At 61.7% G+C, this 15,285-nt stretch overlaps 4 protein-coding genes across 4 annotated transcripts; 1 reads left to right on the forward strand and 3 right to left on the reverse strand.

Annotated features, from left to right (window-relative positions):
• Positions 1-1,308: 1,308 nt before the first annotated feature.
• Positions 1,309-6,112, reverse strand: CHLNCDRAFT_56577 (expressed protein; the record flags this gene model as incomplete). The annotated part of the gene is made up of 16 exons (XM_005852163.1): positions 1,309-1,332; positions 1,444-1,580; positions 1,669-2,051; positions 2,182-2,274; positions 2,343-2,430; positions 2,555-2,659; positions 2,790-2,985; positions 3,063-3,131; positions 3,772-3,925; positions 4,024-4,125; positions 4,219-4,293; positions 4,690-4,907; positions 4,989-5,171; positions 5,276-5,415; positions 5,537-5,621; positions 5,836-6,112. Coding segments are annotated over 16 exons (2,328 nt in total), but the record flags the coding sequence as incomplete, so codon positions are not given.
• A 606-nt stretch (positions 6,113-6,718) lies between these two features.
• Positions 6,719-8,410, forward strand: CHLNCDRAFT_18725 (hypothetical protein; the record flags this gene model as incomplete). The annotated part of the gene is made up of 5 exons (XM_005851830.1): positions 6,719-6,979; positions 7,169-7,430; positions 7,581-7,717; positions 7,827-7,991; positions 8,171-8,410. 5 exons carry the CDS (start codon positions 6,719-6,721, stop codon positions 8,408-8,410), a joined length of 1,065 nt encoding a protein of 354 aa, XP_005851892.1.
• A 394-nt stretch (positions 8,411-8,804) lies between these two features.
• Positions 8,805-10,895, reverse strand: CHLNCDRAFT_133489 (hypothetical protein; the record flags this gene model as incomplete). The annotated part of the gene is made up of 7 exons (XM_005852164.1): positions 8,805-8,917; positions 9,048-9,126; positions 9,752-9,871; positions 9,972-10,151; positions 10,260-10,349; positions 10,444-10,640; positions 10,844-10,895. The coding sequence occupies 7 exons, from the start codon at positions 10,893-10,895 to the stop codon at positions 8,805-8,807; spliced, it is 831 nt and encodes a 276-aa protein (XP_005852226.1).
• A 1,277-nt stretch (positions 10,896-12,172) lies between these two features.
• Positions 12,173-15,152, reverse strand: CHLNCDRAFT_133490 (hypothetical protein; the record flags this gene model as incomplete). The annotated part of the gene is made up of 10 exons (XM_005852165.1): positions 12,173-12,325; positions 12,501-12,593; positions 12,738-12,888; positions 13,012-13,126; positions 13,250-13,307; positions 13,581-13,816; positions 14,031-14,181; positions 14,321-14,539; positions 14,917-14,983; positions 15,136-15,152. The coding sequence occupies 10 exons, from the start codon at positions 15,150-15,152 to the stop codon at positions 12,173-12,175; spliced, it is 1,260 nt and encodes a 419-aa protein (XP_005852227.1).
• Positions 15,153-15,285: the final 133 nt, after the last annotated feature.

Consider the following 15,285-nt stretch of genomic DNA (forward strand, 5'->3'; position numbering starts at 1 on the left):
TGAAGTGGTGGGATGCCCACACGCTGCGAGCCTCTGGCAGGGGATGTGCGAGAGAGGCACGTGCTCATCGCGTCGCCGCTCGGTTCGGCAACGTGCGGCTGATTGACAATTGGAGTTTGGCTGAGATTGAAAATATAGAACTGTGGAAAGCCCGTGCCTAGCAAAGAGACACCGAACCAACATGCTGAAATGGCTGAGATCAGTCCAATTGTTGTTGTTCTGCCGGTTGATGGCGAGGTAGCTGGCGGGCGCAGCATTCAGGGCCACTTCCCTGCCGCAAGCCATTGGGCCATTACAAACGAATGGGCTGAAGAAGGCATGCAGAACAGGTGTGGTAAAGCGGGCGCATATCAGTGCTCTGGGGGCGTGGGTCAAGCCGGCGAAACGCCGGCGCCAGCGCTGGCGCCGGCGCCACCGGTGATGCACGGTCAGGATGCCTCGATCAGCACCTGCTGAAGGCTGCCTGCGCGCCCTGCTTGGAGGCCCTGCTGGCGTCGCACCCTTGCCGGGCGCTTCGGCTGTTTGTCAGGGGAGGCAGGGGCAGCGGTGGCTCGGCGGTGTGCGCCCACCTCGTCCACCAGCTCTGGGCTGCCTGCCCCGCTCTCCAGCTGCTCCGCGTGCGCTGCTGCTGCCGTCAGCGACTCGTACACTTGGGAGCACAGGTGGTCGCGCAGCATGTTGGGCGAGATGAGGAGGCCCTCCGCTGCAATGGTTCAGTGCATCATTTGTTTGCCCAAGCTAACTACTACTCCATGAAGCTGCCTGGTGTCCTGGTGTCCACAGAGCCTGCTGCTGGCTTCTCACCAACAAGATCTTGTGGAGTGATCCACACTGCGTCGAACTCCTTGTGCTGGCGCGTCTTGATGGGCCGCAAAAACAGCAGTCGCCCTGGGGGGTACATGCTGAGCGGCTGGCCGATACGTGCCCTGCAGCATGCGACAACAAGGGGGATCCAAGGCATGCCCGCCTCTCGAGAGTGCAGCCCAGGAGCAGCATTGGAGTTTAGCGGCCGACCTGCTCTCGTAGTACCGGTGCAGCACCTCGCGAGGCTCGTCCGGAATGGTTTGGTAGCTGTGGAACAGTTCGGAGAGGCGGGCCTTGTGCATGCGCCAGCGCGGGAAGAACATGGATAGCAGAACCTGCAGCATGGACCAGCAGCACGGACCAGCAGAACTGGCCTGTTGGTCGGGGGGGGGGGGGGGGCACCATGCGATACTTCCCGCACCTGCAGCTTGGGCTGCCTGCAGCGCGCCAGCGCCGTCACCACCTCATCCATCAGTCGCGCCAAATTCGCAACAGTGCTCCTGGGAACTGCATCCTTGCCACACACCACTGCATTGATGAGCGCAGACGCAGCATGTTTCGCAAAAGCAGGTGGGCATCTCCCAGCGCCACTGCGCGTCGGCCTTCCTAGTGCACTCGTCGCCCAGGTGGCATACTTGCCTGTGGTGCAGAAGCGGCTCATGGCATGGGCGAGGTTCTTGCTGACCAGACCAGGGCAGCTATAGGCAAGACACTTGAGACCGGGGTAGGTCTCGAGCAGCTTCAGCGAGATCAGCGCCGCTGCGCCTGCGCCCAAACTGCAGGCTGCGCAAGTCCCATGCTTGTTCCATGTGGCGGGCATAAACATTGACAGGAGAGACTTTGGCAAAACACACTCTGTCCCACCTGTGGCCTTCCACGATGAACTGCCAACCCTCATCTTCTATCAAATGCCGCATGATCTCGCCCACCTGCCTCCCTGGTGACTGCTCGCTGCCGGCCCCCTGCAGACGCTGCCGCCCTTGCACTCCAGGCTGCTGGTCCTGCTGCTGGCTTTGCTCCAGTGCATCCCCTGATGGGCCAGCCCTCTCCCTGCGAACGGGGCCATTGCTGCCACCGTCCCCACCACTGACGCTGTGGCCGGTGATCATGTACTGCTCCGCTCCAGGAGCACAGCTGCCTGCATCAGCATCATATTGCGAGGCACGCTGCGGGTGTGCCAAGCCATCCCGCCGTGCCTCCTGCTGCTCAGGCGCCGTGAAGTCGGCCATCGCTTCGTCTCTCACCAACTGGACAGCAGCAGGATGCAACAGGGATGAAAGCGGGGCTGACATCTGGCAGCTGGCAGGGAGCACACAGAGGAAGCCGTTGTAGGCCATCCACTGTCTCCACAAGCCGGTGGATGTATGATATACTCACCTGCGGCAAAATGTCCCGCTGCAACATGTCCTCGAAGATTGCCTTGGCTGCGGCAACCATGCCGGCATGCGCAAACGCCGGCTCTGATAGCTCCTGCACAGCGGCAGGCGGGCCTTCAAAAGCAGGGCTCCAGTGTGCAGGACAACTCCACCTGCGCTTGCCTCTTTGATTTCCTGCGGCAGAAACGAATCCAACGGCTCGGGATAGACCACGGCATCCGTCACGAGGTCAGCGATGCTGATGGTGCCCCTGCAACTTGTCCACAACAGCAAGGGGAGCCAATTTCCTGTGAGCTTTGACCCCAGCCGGTGGGAAGGCTGCTGCACAGAGGGGGAAGCAGAGTGTCACAGGCTCGCTGCCTGCCTCCTCGCACCGTATAGCCAGCACCACTGCTCGCCGACCATGATCGGCGACCACCATGTAGGGCAGGTGCGCCAGCACGCGGTTGCTGCAGTTTACCATCAAAATCTCAACGGAGCTGCAGAAGGGCGGGGATGAACTGTCATTGTGCCGGGGATGCAGACTGTTCTTGCGTGCCGCTCCAACCAGCAGCATGCTCACCCTTCTTCCTCTAATTCCTCCAGCTCCCTCATTGCATTTAACACCACCTGCAGCGGCAGGATGTGTTCCTCGTCAAGGCGCAGTGCTGGGACAACCGCCCGCAGTCTTCTGTGTGCCAGCCTTGCACCAATACGTCGCCGCCCAGTCCTGCCTGCTGCGGATCTGTCGGCCGACCACAGCACGCGCAGCTGGCTACGTCCAGCCCGCTGGAGGGCGCCTCAATCTTGGGCTGCAGGCTGTACACTGCACGCACAGAGAAACGCTGCCGGCCTCAGCATCGAACGTTTGGCGACATGTGGAGTGATGATAGCCCCACTCACCAGCGTATGAGTACTTTAAGCAGTAAATGGCCTCCTTGAGCACAGACGAGGGCACCTTGGTGTGCCGACCTGCGATGCAGCACCAAGAGCACCGGAAGCCAAGCTTGGGCACTGGAAGGCACGGTTTGCCTGGCCTGGAATGCACTACCGCTTGCATGACACACCCGCATAGATGTCGGCCAGGATGGTGGGAGAAAGCACTCCTCGAAAGTCTTCCACATGCTCTATGATTTGGAGCGCAATCAAGATCAGTGCGGACAGCTATGGGCAGGCTGCCTGCTGCACATGTGATGCAATGCACCCCCGCCAGCAGCCTTGCCTGAGGGAGTGATAACAACCGGAAATCGAAGCGTTATTTGCTTTTGCAAAATGGATGTTGTTACTTCGCTGGAGGGACTGATAGCCCTGCTGCCCGCTGTCGCTGCTGACACCTCTGCCACAGCAGCGGCTGCGGCTGCATCGGCCGGCGGCGGAATGGCATCTGCCGCAGCGGTGGGTGGCATGCAGCTGTCAGGCGCGAGTCTGTGGCCCTCGCCTCCTGTGACGACCGCAGTGGCTGCCTCCACGGCCAGACCTTGCATCACGCCATCTGCAGGCTCTGCCACAACCTCGGATGCCGCTGCGCTGTCACTGGAGTCGCGGCTCCCGCCGCCGGCAGAGTAGAAGGGAGACTGCGCCGCCAGCGTCCCAGCAGCTGCTTGTTCCCCACGTTGCGTGCCCCCTGCCTTGCCTTGCCCGCTCAGCCTGCTGCCCCTGCTGCTCATGCCGTCCAGGGTCCCCACTTGGCGGCTGCTGGCAGTGCTGAACCAGATGCTGGGCGCATCGGGATCCACCTGCAGGGCAGACAGGTCCAGGCTCTCCTCCTGCAGGTGCAACATGGACCAGGGTCGACAGCAGCAGCGCAGAGCCCAGTGGAGCCACCTGGCCTCTTGATACAAAGCGCGCAGCCCTGAAGCCGCACCTTGACCAGTACGGCCTCCGACGACGCCTGCTGCCCGCCGCCCTCGGCCTGAACAATCTCTTCCTCGATTGCCCCCGCCAACCGATCCAGAATCTCCGCATGCTGCAGGTGTTCAGGATGGGGCACGCGGCGCGCCAGCAGTGCACATATGCGAGCAAGTCAGTGTGAGAGCAAGTCAGTCCCACTGCGGCTCACCTGGTCTGGCAGGCCAGCGGGCAGATCAGCCAACAGATCCCCCGCCACCAGCTCCGCTGCCGATCGAATAGCTCCCTGCAAGCCAAGGCATGGGCAGCAGCATCCTTATTGAAATGTTCAAGGCCTGGTATAATACTATGTCACTACTGAGGCAGCCCGCCCAGATGCAGAAGCTAGAAAGCCTGAGCAGTGTGCCTGTTCTGTGTGCTGGTGACTGCCTTCCTCCATCAAGGCCAGGCGCCGGTCCAGCACGGCCACATTGCCTTCGGTCAGCGGCAGGCTGCCGGCACTCTCTGCCACAGCTTGAAACGTGGTCTCCCGCCCCGCCGTGTGATACTGCTGGTGCTGCACCTGCCACTGCGCTGGTTGCGGCAGGCTGATGCCACCCAAGTCGGGATCCATCCGGTCTGCCTCCGTGTCCTTCCCCGGTCGTGTGGTCGCCAGCTCAGAGAGCTCCCTCGCCCAGCTGACCGCCTTGGCCTGCCTCTGCGGAATCCTTACAGGCTGGCGCCCACCTGCGTCGCCTGGCCCTTGCAGAGTACTCGCGCGGTCTAGCACTGTGCTGTCCTCCTGCTGGCGCTCATGCGACAATCGCTGCTGGGCAGCAATCATGTGATCTAGCTCCCTATCTGCTGGCACATCGTTGATCGAGGAGGCCGTGCTTCCAGCATCCTCCTCGCTGCCGTGGTCTGCACCAGCACGATGCAAAACTGATTAGTGCCAGGCCGGCACTGGAGGCAGCTGGGCGCATGATGTGGCAGCGCAATCACCTTCATCCTCGGTCTGCGAACGCTCGTCGGCTGCGCTGCTACCTGCCGTGCTGCGCAGCGCCCGGTAGACAGGCAGCAACGCCTTGGCAACACGCAGGCGGCGGCGGCGTTTCTGTGCTGCCGCTGCCAGGAACAGGCCCACGGTTATATCCGTCGCGTCCAAGTCGCAGTGAGAGAGGAGACCTGCAGGCGGAGGATGGGAATCATACCCTGGTGCCTTGCATTAGGCAAGTTAAACATCGATTGAACTGACGCAGTGACCGTATGCAAACCGTCCTCTGCCGCACCCGCCGTCAGCTCCGCGATGTTGGTCAGTGGTGCGCGCTTGCCGTCTGGGCGCCGAGTGATGTTTGCCTTACAGCAGAGCATGGCCGCGAGGCATTTGCAGCGGGCCTCCCAGCTGCTCAGGTCATGGTGCTGCGGGTACCTGTACGACAGGGCAACCGATGGCAGGTAGTGTGGCCAGGCATACTGCTGGCCCCTGTTGGCGGCGGCCAACAATCCCCACTTCAGCAGGCCCTGTACCCGTGGCCAAACATGCAACTCACATGTTGTATGTCACCGCTATGCCAATAACAGCGATAGCCAGGAATCCCCACGTCGAAAAGACCAGGGCCTGGGCCAGGTTGGTAACTGCAGGGAGCAGCAGTGGGGTCTCTCCGGCGCAGCAGATTGACTGACAACTCCGCACTGCTGCGGCTCACCTGCATTGCGTTGGTCTATTGGCCAGCAGTCGGGCTCCAGGTGTGTGCACACATGCGTGCCGAACACTGCACAGTTTGAGGCTCAACGCAGAAGTGACGTGGGGGGCCTGCGTATCCTGCTGCATGCCACGTTGAAAGCGCACCTGTAAAGCCTAGTGTACACACCAGCGGCCCTGTGGCCGTGTACAGCAGCGGCACCACCCAGCGCCGCTTACTGGCCTCAAACGGGGCGCCCTGCAGGCTGTGGTACACCAAGAGCACATCCACAGCCAGGTTGACAGCAAAAGAGCCCAGAAGGCCGCCGCCAAGGACCAAGTACTGCACCCCGCCGCTGCTGGAGCAGCGCCCGGGCCAGGCGCCGGTGACTCCCGCCCAGGTCAGCAGTATGACGATCCATGCAACATGAAAAAAGGCGGACATCAGGGCCGGGACAGCTACGATATCGGTTGAAAAGTGCCAGCGCCGGCCCCAGAGCTGCACGGAAGGCATCCCTCGGAGGGGCGGCTCTCTTCAACCGGAGTGGTGCATGGGGGCCGATCTCTGCAGCAGGATCCATCAATGAGACCCGCCAGCAACACGTCACAGGCTTGAGGCAGTGGAGGTGCTTTGATGTGTCGTAGGTGCTGGCCAGCGCCGCCCAGCCCCCTACCTGCCGCGAGATGCAGCAGCCAGCGTCTTTGCTGCCTGATGCCTTCAAGCAGTTCCGATCTGGGTTAGGCACCCCTACCGTCCGTCACGGCTGCCTGCACCGGACTTGGGTGCGGGTGGACCTTGGACGGCCGAAAACGAATTCCAATTAGCAGGCGGCAGCATTCGGGAGGTATCGCGATATTCTGCGGGTTCCTCCCTGCGTTATTAGCATTGCATTTTTCGGGCTTGCCACGTGGCGTGACGCGTAGCTGAACATTAATTAATTCAGATGCAATAGATTACCCAAGACAATCTATAGGCCCCCGGCTGGGCACAGGTGGCCCTTGAAACGCCCCCTTGCAGTTTAGACTTTTAGACTCTGCGGCTCTCTTGCCAATGAGTAGGCGCAAGAAGAAGGGCCGGGAACCCGATCCCGATGAACAGCAGTCACTGGCGCCACTGGAGGCACACGCTGCACTGACAGCTTGCGCAGGTGCCCTGGCGGGCGCGGTGGCGCGCTTTGTGGTGGGGCCGCTGGACGTGTTGAAGATCAGGCTGCAAGTGCAATTGGAGCCGATCGCCGCGGGCGCACAGACCGCGCACTACACCAGCATGAGGCAGGCCTTGGTCACAATTGTCAAGGAGGAGGGGATCAAGGTGTGAGGAAGGTGCTTGGGGCAGCCAGCCACAGCCCTCCGCCTGTGCGCCGCCGCTGCCCGTGCCGCTTGGCCCAGGTCATGCCGTGGCGCCGCCGTTCCTGTCTGTTAGTTGATTGAGTGGGTCAGTTGCTGCATTTTTCCCCGCCCAATGAATCGCCTGGCCAACCCCCTTCCGCCCGAGGTGCAGGGCCTGTGGCGCGGCACGGTGCCGGGCCAGCTGCTGACGGTGCCCTACACTGCCGTCCAGTTCGTGGCGCTGCAACAGTGCAAGCACCTGGCACGCCAGGCTGGGCTGCAGGACAGTCCACACTGGCAGAGCGCAGTTCCGTTTGTGAGCGGGGCGGTGGCGGGGGCGGCTGCCACCATGGCCAGCTACCCATTCGACCTGCTGCGCACTACGCTCGCAGCACAGGGCGAGCCGCCCGTGTACGCATCCATGACGGAAGCAGGTGCCTGAGCAGCGACACAGAAGCGGTGCCCGGCCGGCAGGCCAGGGTAGCCGAGCAGCCGGTTGGCTGTCGTGGCCAGGCACATCAAGTGCCATGGCGGCAGCACTGGTGGGTGATGCACTGTCCTGAAGCTGCTTGCTGCCTGTGCAGCACGCGGAATTGTGAGGTCAAATGGAGTCCGGGGGCTGTACCGTGGGCTTGGCGTCACTGTGCTGGAAATCATGCCCTACGCGGCGTTGCAGTTTGGCCTGTATGACGCCTTCAACAACACCTACGACCGCATACGGGTACGTGGGTTGGCTAGGTCCGCTACCAGCTTTGTTCCAACATGTTTTTGTTCAACATCGAAAAGGCGGCCCAGCTGCGTTCCCACACTGTGTCCCTCCTTTCTTGCAGGCCCAACTGGATCCGGCACACGCCGGCGACCCTCCCAGCAGCATGCAGGCATTCGTGTGCGGGATGGCTGCGGGCATGCTGGCTAAGCTGGGCACGCACCCGCTGGATGTGGCCAAGAAGCGGTTTCAAGTGGCGGGGCTGCAGCGGTCAACGCGGTATGGCCAGGTGCACTTGGAAATGGGGTTCGCTGGAAGCATGCAGCATTTTGCTCGCTTCAGCTAGCTGCAGCCCCCACCAGCTCAACAGTGCCTTTTCTGCGCCACTTGAGCCCCGGACATACACACAAACCGGATCCCCCCCCCCCCCACACACACACACCACCACCACCACATGCCTGGCTGCAGCGCGTGGCGCCCGAGGCGGTGCGCACCCTGCGGCAGGTGGTGCGCGACATTGCAATGAAGGAGGGGATGCCAGGCTTATTCAAAGGCGCCATGCCCTCCATCCTCAAGGCTGCACCCAGCGCGGCAGTCACCTTTGCAGCGTATGACTTTTTCATGCGCTGGCTCACAATGAACAACAGCCAAGGTGCAGCAGCACCAGATAGCGGCAGCAGCAATGCTCGACGACGCCCGCTACACTGATTTCGGGGTGATTGAACGCATTCCCAACTTTCTTCACTTGTTTTGCTCTTGCCTTGGGTCCTGCCCCGCCCTCCAACACTGCTGACAGTATTGCACCACAGCCTCTGGTACCATGCCACCTGCTATTCCTTAAATCGCACGTCTCTGGTTGTGGATCAAATTCGTTTACAAATGAGCTGCCATGTAGAGCTTTTGTCCACTACTAATGGAGGGTGTTGGGTCTACCACTAGGCGAGAGCGTTGGGCCTTCTGCTGCTCTGACGCAGACTCATCCATCAGCTCAAGCCACAGCAATAGTGCACCACTCATTCCCTGCTGCGCAGACATGTGGCATGGCTCTGCCGCCCGCCCCTCCTCTGCTAACATGAGAGGCAAGGTATCCGCCCTGTGGCTGTTACTGCTGCTGCTGGGGTGGGCTGTCGCCAGGAGCAGTCTGGCTGGCAGGGGTGCTGTTGACTGCGCCATTTGAGCGAAAAACAATGCTGCTCACAATCTGCCGCTGCTCCTCTGCACATGCAGCAGGATGGGAACATTGACATTGTATACTGTTTTCAACATGCACTTTCTGGCAGAGCCATGCTGCTCATGCAGCTACAAATGGAGCAGAGGTTGGATGCCTACCCAACAGACTGCTCACCAGTGAGGTCGGCGGAGCGCGCCTGCTTCCCCGCGCACGCCAGCTTCACAATGTTTCTCCACTTATCTTTGCAATCCACCTTGCAAGCGGGCAGGTTGGTAGCGCAGCAGCGGCCTGGGCAGCAGGCTGGCAACAGTAAACACAACCAGACAACCCCCAGTGTCCGCCACTTGACACCCTGCCCCATCCTATACCTGTGTGCGCCCCGGGTTGATGCGACCCGCGAGGACATAAGCCTCGTAGATAACAGACCATTGGGTGCCGTGCACTTGCACACCCTCAATCAACGCTGCCACTTCATCAGCAGCCCATCGTCCAAGCTGCCTGCGCTGTAGCCGCTCCCCTCGCCGCTCCTCTCTGCTGCCCAAATTGTTGCTGGCAGCAGCCGCCGTTGCCTGTGCTGCCTGTACTACTGGGCCCTGGACACGTGCATCCTCCCTGCTGTCCACCTGTAACACGGACAGCAGGGAAAATGCAGCCAATAGTCAGTGGCAACTGCCCGTGCTGGGCAGTCTGCACATTCGCCTCTGTGCAGCTAGACATGCAATGTAGCAACGGATGCATCCCAGTGGCCACTGTGCAGCTTGCAGCACGCGTTCTGTGCACACCTGGACAGTGCACGAACTGCTGCGCAACTGTCCCTGTTGAGCTGAGAGGGCGGGCGGTGCTTCTAGCAGGGCCTGATAGCTCAACCGTGCACCCACCACCTCGGCAGGTTGGGCGGCCATGCTGGTGGCAGCTGCCTGCTGCCAGTTCTGCTGCTGCTTCTGCGCATGAGTCTTCAGGCTGGCCAGCATCGCCTCCTGCTGCTCCAGGTCGCTGGTCTGCAGTGCTTCAACGGCCAGGGATTAGATGCCCGCACTCCCAAGTTTGTACCACCCCCTTTTTTATTGTCTCACTGGTGCTTCGGTACTAGCGCATCACCTGTGCCGCCGTGGCGATGTAGAGTTCGTAGGGCCCAGGGGCACGGTAGCCCAGGTGGAACAAGAAGACCTCATCGCCAGCAGGGGTGGCTGAGGGCAGTTCCTCCATTCCATGAGCCACCTCACCACCGCTGGCACCGGCAAACCGCTTGCGCAGCAGGAAGCGCGTGGTGCTCATCAGCTGCAGATAGGGAACATGGCAATGCAGCACGGTGCAGCTTTATTGTCACGCTGGTGCGCTGCCATGTCTGCCCTTCAAACATTTGTGCTGACCAAGCCCCTGCTGCACCTTGTCACCACGTTGCAGCTTGGCCTTGACAACTCTACGCTTCAGGTACTCAACCGTCATGCACTCGGGTGCCTCCACCACCAAGTCTGGCTGCGCAAGAGCAGGATAAGTACCATGTGCTTGTCATGATCACTGGCCTTGCTGCCAAATCTGCTCTACTGCCTGCCCCTCCACATCAACCTACCTGCACGTGATGGGTCCGGCTGGACTTGATGTGGAAGCGCATCAGCAGCCCACGTCTGCTGGCTACCTCTGCCAGCGCATCATCGAAACGCATAATGCGCAGGTGCTGGTCATACAGTGCAGCATCCTTCTCTGCCAGCACCTCCAACGCCTGGGGAGTCAGCGGCTCTGCGGGCTGCACTGGCAGCTCAGGTCCGGCTGCAGAGGGCAGGAATGAAGTGGCAGGAATGAAGTGGCAGGGATGAAGTGGGCCACGTCAACACTGAGGCGTAAATGCACTGTGCTGCCTGAGTTTTGGTGAGCAGGCGCAGGAATGGGTCAACACAAGCGAAGCAACCGCTGCATATATATATATATATATATCACACTGGCTTCACCTGACGGAAGGTCGCAACAAATACCCTCGAGAGGCACAGGCGGCTGCTGAAACAGATTCGCGTGCTCGGAAGCCATGCCCCCCCGCCCTGTATGACTGTATTCTACCTCCTCCTCCTCCTCTCCTACTTGCTGCAGGTGGAGACAGTGCGCATCCCGCGACTGCTTGTTTGGCCTGGTATCTACTGCAGGGCCCAGCAGAGCGACTGCACCAAGGCGTTTCCTGCGGGGGGCCAACCGCTGAATTGAGGAGGTTGCGCCGTCAGCCTGCTCCGCGTGAGCAAACTCCTGCTGCTGTTGCTGCTTCTGTTGCTGCTGCTGTTGCTGCTGTTGCTGCTGTTGCTTCTCAACCAAGCGGGGCAGCGCTGTATTCTCAACCAAGCGGGGCAGCGCTGAATTAGCGTGCCGCATCCTGGATGTGCGTCTCTCCTGTCCGCAAGTGGGGAGGTCAGAGGGTAGTCAACAGGGAATTGTCAGACTTCTTCTGCAGGGGCATAGGCAATCAGTCGTGCAGCACCATCACGCATGCCAGCGCTGCGCCCTTTCCGTGCAGCGTGGGCGCCTGCCAGCACGGGCGGGCGGGCGGGTGGACCGCCCGATTCCGTTCAAGCTGCCCAGTGCACAGCATCGGCGCAGCATCGGCGCAGGCACCCAAAATGCAACGCATGCAATGCTCAGCACTCCGGAGGCGCTCCCTGCCCTACGCGCAGGCAAACACCCGTCTGAGGCTTCGCTACACTTGCCTGCCGGAGGCCTGACGAGCTGTTTCGTGGCTTACGTTGCGTGGGATCCTGCAGGACGGGCCACGCAGATTAAGTGGTAAAACAGGCTTTTCTACTGTGCGCCGCCTGCTGTGCCCCACCAACTCGTGCTGTTCCCGCGCCCAGCAGGGGCCTTAGTGCTGCGCTTTGTTCTCTCCATCATGAGCATTCCTTGCATTTGTTGTGGTGGAAGAATGAGATAGGCGGCGTAATGAAACAAATGAACTAGGACCTCACGACTTCGTCTCGGTGCAACAATGAAACCGGTTCTCGGTGCAAAAAATGCGGCGCTGGCGAAAAAAAAAGGTGAAAGCTGCAAGTGCTGCTGCTGCTGCACCACACGCCATGCAGTGCATACGTTGGTGTGGCCCATGCTGGGAAAGAGGGTGGGGGGCAGTGTGCAGGGGTGGTGGAGAGGGCAAGGTGGGCATCAGAAGGGTGCCAGAAAGCCGAGGAGAGCCCACCAAGCAAGGAATGACCCTGCCCGGAAATGTACAGTCAGTCGGCAGGGGAGGGGGAGACGGTGCTTGGGCCGCCGCCGGCCTTTTGCCCGCCCCCACTGCCAGCCAGCGAACGATGCTGCCGGGCCTCGCTTTACACGGCCTTGTAGCCCTCCGGCAGGCTGCTGCCCGAAGAGCCGGCCAGTGCCGCGCCGCTCATGTACTCGTCCGCCAGCTGCACACGCTTCACGTTCTCCTGCTCCTCCACCAGCAGATTTCCGTAGTTCATCAGCGTGCTGAGGGGCATCTGCGAGCGGGAGGAAAGCCGGCAGCGGGGCGATTGAGAGACAGGGGCAAAGGAGCGGGCAGCGTCCCTCCTCCAATGCAGCGGCGGCCCCATTCCTCGAAAAACAGACTGCTCAAACAGACTGCTCCTCGGCCTGGCCTTGGTGAAATGCAACAGTATTTGGAGCCCTACTCACCGGGGGCTTGTCGAACTCGACCTTGCCCTCGCGGCTGTTCACCAGGCGCTTGCCGATGTTCTCCACACCCGTGCCCTGAATCCATTCCCGCACCTGGGCAGCAAGCAGGGTGGGGGCCGCAAGCCAGTGTCAGCGAGGACAGAGCCCAGAGCAGACAGCCAACAGAAAAGAGCAAGCACACCATCCCAAGCTTGTGAGCTCAATCCCCTTCCCCGCACTGCCACGGCCGGGCCGCACCTTGTCGTCATACACACGGGCACGCAGCGCGCCGAAGAAGTCGATGGACTGGCCAGGGAAGGCGTCCACCAGCGTCTCCACGTCGGCGCGGTCCACATTGTCGTGCTGGAAGATGCCCATGCACACGCCAACACGATCCTCGCGAGTGGGGCTGCAGCCAGAGAGCAGGGGAGGTCTAGTCAGCATGCAGCAGATGGAGCAACAGCCTGCGCAAAGCCGCTGCCCATGCGCACTGGTACTACGTGCAAGAGCCATAGCGCCAGCACCAACTCACTTCCAATAGTACTTCTCCATGCGGCCATCGCGGATCAGCGGGGCGTACAGGGTGGAGAAATCGTTACCAGTGCACACAATGGGCACGCGGGGAATCTCCTCGTTCTTGTACACGCCTGCAGACGGTGGCAAGCATTGGCTGATGGGCCGTATGCAGCTGCAGTAAAAGTGCGCCGGCGGCTGTGCAGCGGCACTGATGCTGCATTGCCTTGGCGCCTACGGCTGTGCCCTCAGCTCACCAGGCAGCTGCACGTTGGTGGGGTTGTCCGCAATGTTCATCAGCGTGGCATTCACCATCTGCAGAAGCGAAAGGCGGCAACGTGCAAGCATCAGCTCGGCAGCGCACCACTTGCGCGCCCACTAATCTCATGCGCGCCAACTAATCTCACCGAGGCCCTTGCCACTGTTCAGTTGAGCTCAAGCTCAGCCCCCACGCCCAAAAGGTGGCCCACATCTGGCTGTTGCTCCCAGCGCACCACACACAATACTCGACACTTGCTCTCGCAAACTCCCAGCAGCAGGCGCCACAATGCACCGCGGCGTTGGCGAAGTAAAGCAGCCGAAGCGCACCTGGTTGTTGACGGTATACTGGGTGGCATCGCCCATGCGGCCGGCACCGGCATCCAGGTCGTTGATGAAAAGGGAGCTCATCCTGCCCTTCTTGATAATGTCGGAGGCCTCGCGGTAGCGCTGGCGGATCAGCTTGGCGGGCTCGCCCGCATTGCCACTCTCCAGCTCGCCGGCGGACATGACGATGGGGGAGATGCCCAATTTCTTGTAGGCCAAGTTACACTGGAAGGTCTTGCCTGCGAGAGGAAAGAAGGGAGGAAAGTAGAGACATTTCGATTTTCAGGCGGCAACCTCGTGGCATTCCCCGGCTTTTCGCCGTTTTCCTGCTGTTTACCCATGCCCGCGCTCTCGCGCTGCGCACAGCAACCTCCGCTGGTATTTTTCAGCTGCCCCCCCCCCCCCCCCAACAGCCCATCCCAGCACACCAATCCCCTCCAGCCCTTCATTCACCCTGGCCCTTGCCACCCCAGATGCCCAGGATGAGGGGAACCTTGATCTTGGGCAGGTCCAGGAAGTTCTTGGCCACGTGGATGGAGATCTTGTCCAGGAAGGCGGGCGAGATGTAGAAGCCGTCCTCGATGTTGTTGAAGTTGCGCTGGGCCTGCAGGGCAGGAGGGAAGGCGGGCTGGGTGCTGGGGTTGAGACCAAACACTTGGATGCTTCCGACGTGTGCGGCTGCGGCTGCCATCTGCCAGACGCAGCGCCAGGCGGGGCAGATGCTACACAGCCCGCCGCCGCACCGTGGAGAGGTAGTCCTGGGAGGAGAGGATCGCGTTGTGAGTGCCGCCCATGCCCTGGCCGCCCTGGAACAGGCTGTCCACCATCTCGCGGCCGCGAGAAATGTCCTGCTGGTCGTCCGACGCGTCCATGCCAGCGTCCATGCCCTTCCACCGGCCCTTCTGGGACGGCCTCTGGCTAGAGGAGCTGCGGCGCATGGTGGCAAAGGCGCCATTGCTCACCTGCAGCAGAGGGGGCAAGGTGGATGCACTCGGTCAGGCAGTTGGGAACGGCAGGCAACACAGGGGCGGGGAACGCGGCCACTGTTGCCCCCATGCAGGAGCGAACAACATCAAGTGCGATGCACTGCTGTCCCCCGGAGCGCGACGAGGGCTAGAGGAGAGGAGGTGCTGCGCCGATAGGAGGCCGCGCTGCCAGCCCAGCCCAGCGCTGTGTGGTTTCCCCAGGGGAGCGGAACACCAGTTGGGGGTGCAGCCACTCCCACGGGGGCCCATAGCGAGCAGACCGTTGGGGCAGGGGCTGGCGCCAGCGGCGCTGGCGGGTCTGCCTTGCAGATAAGCTGCGGCGGCCTGGCGCCAGGGGCAGCCACAGCGCTCACATTCTGGCGGGTCACGCGTGCGCCGCCCAGGACGGCGGTGGAGCCGGTCACCTTGGCGGTGGAGCAGCTGCAGCAAGGCGAGGGGCAGTGTGGGTGTCGGAGCAGGCGGGGGGCGGGGTCTGCGAAGCTCCGTTCTTTGGTAACAGACACCCTGGGGGCTGCTGGGCTGGGGCGGGAGCCTGGGCGGGCCTGTGGGGGGCGCTGCGCGCAGATGTGCACCTGGCAAGGGGAGCCATCCTGCTGCTGCGGTGTCTCTGCTGGGGGAGGGGGACCAGGAGAGGATGGAGGGGAAATGCAGCAGCGAAGAGGGCCGATCGGGCGTGGGCTGCCGCCTCATCATGTCATGCGCCGGGCGCCACCCATGCAATG

Source organism: Chlorella variabilis (genome assembly GCF_000147415.1).
Source record: "Chlorella variabilis unplaced genomic scaffold CHLNCscaffold_1, whole genome shotgun sequence".
NCBI classification, from domain to species: Eukaryota; Viridiplantae; Chlorophyta; class Trebouxiophyceae; order Chlorellales; family Chlorellaceae; genus Chlorella; species Chlorella variabilis.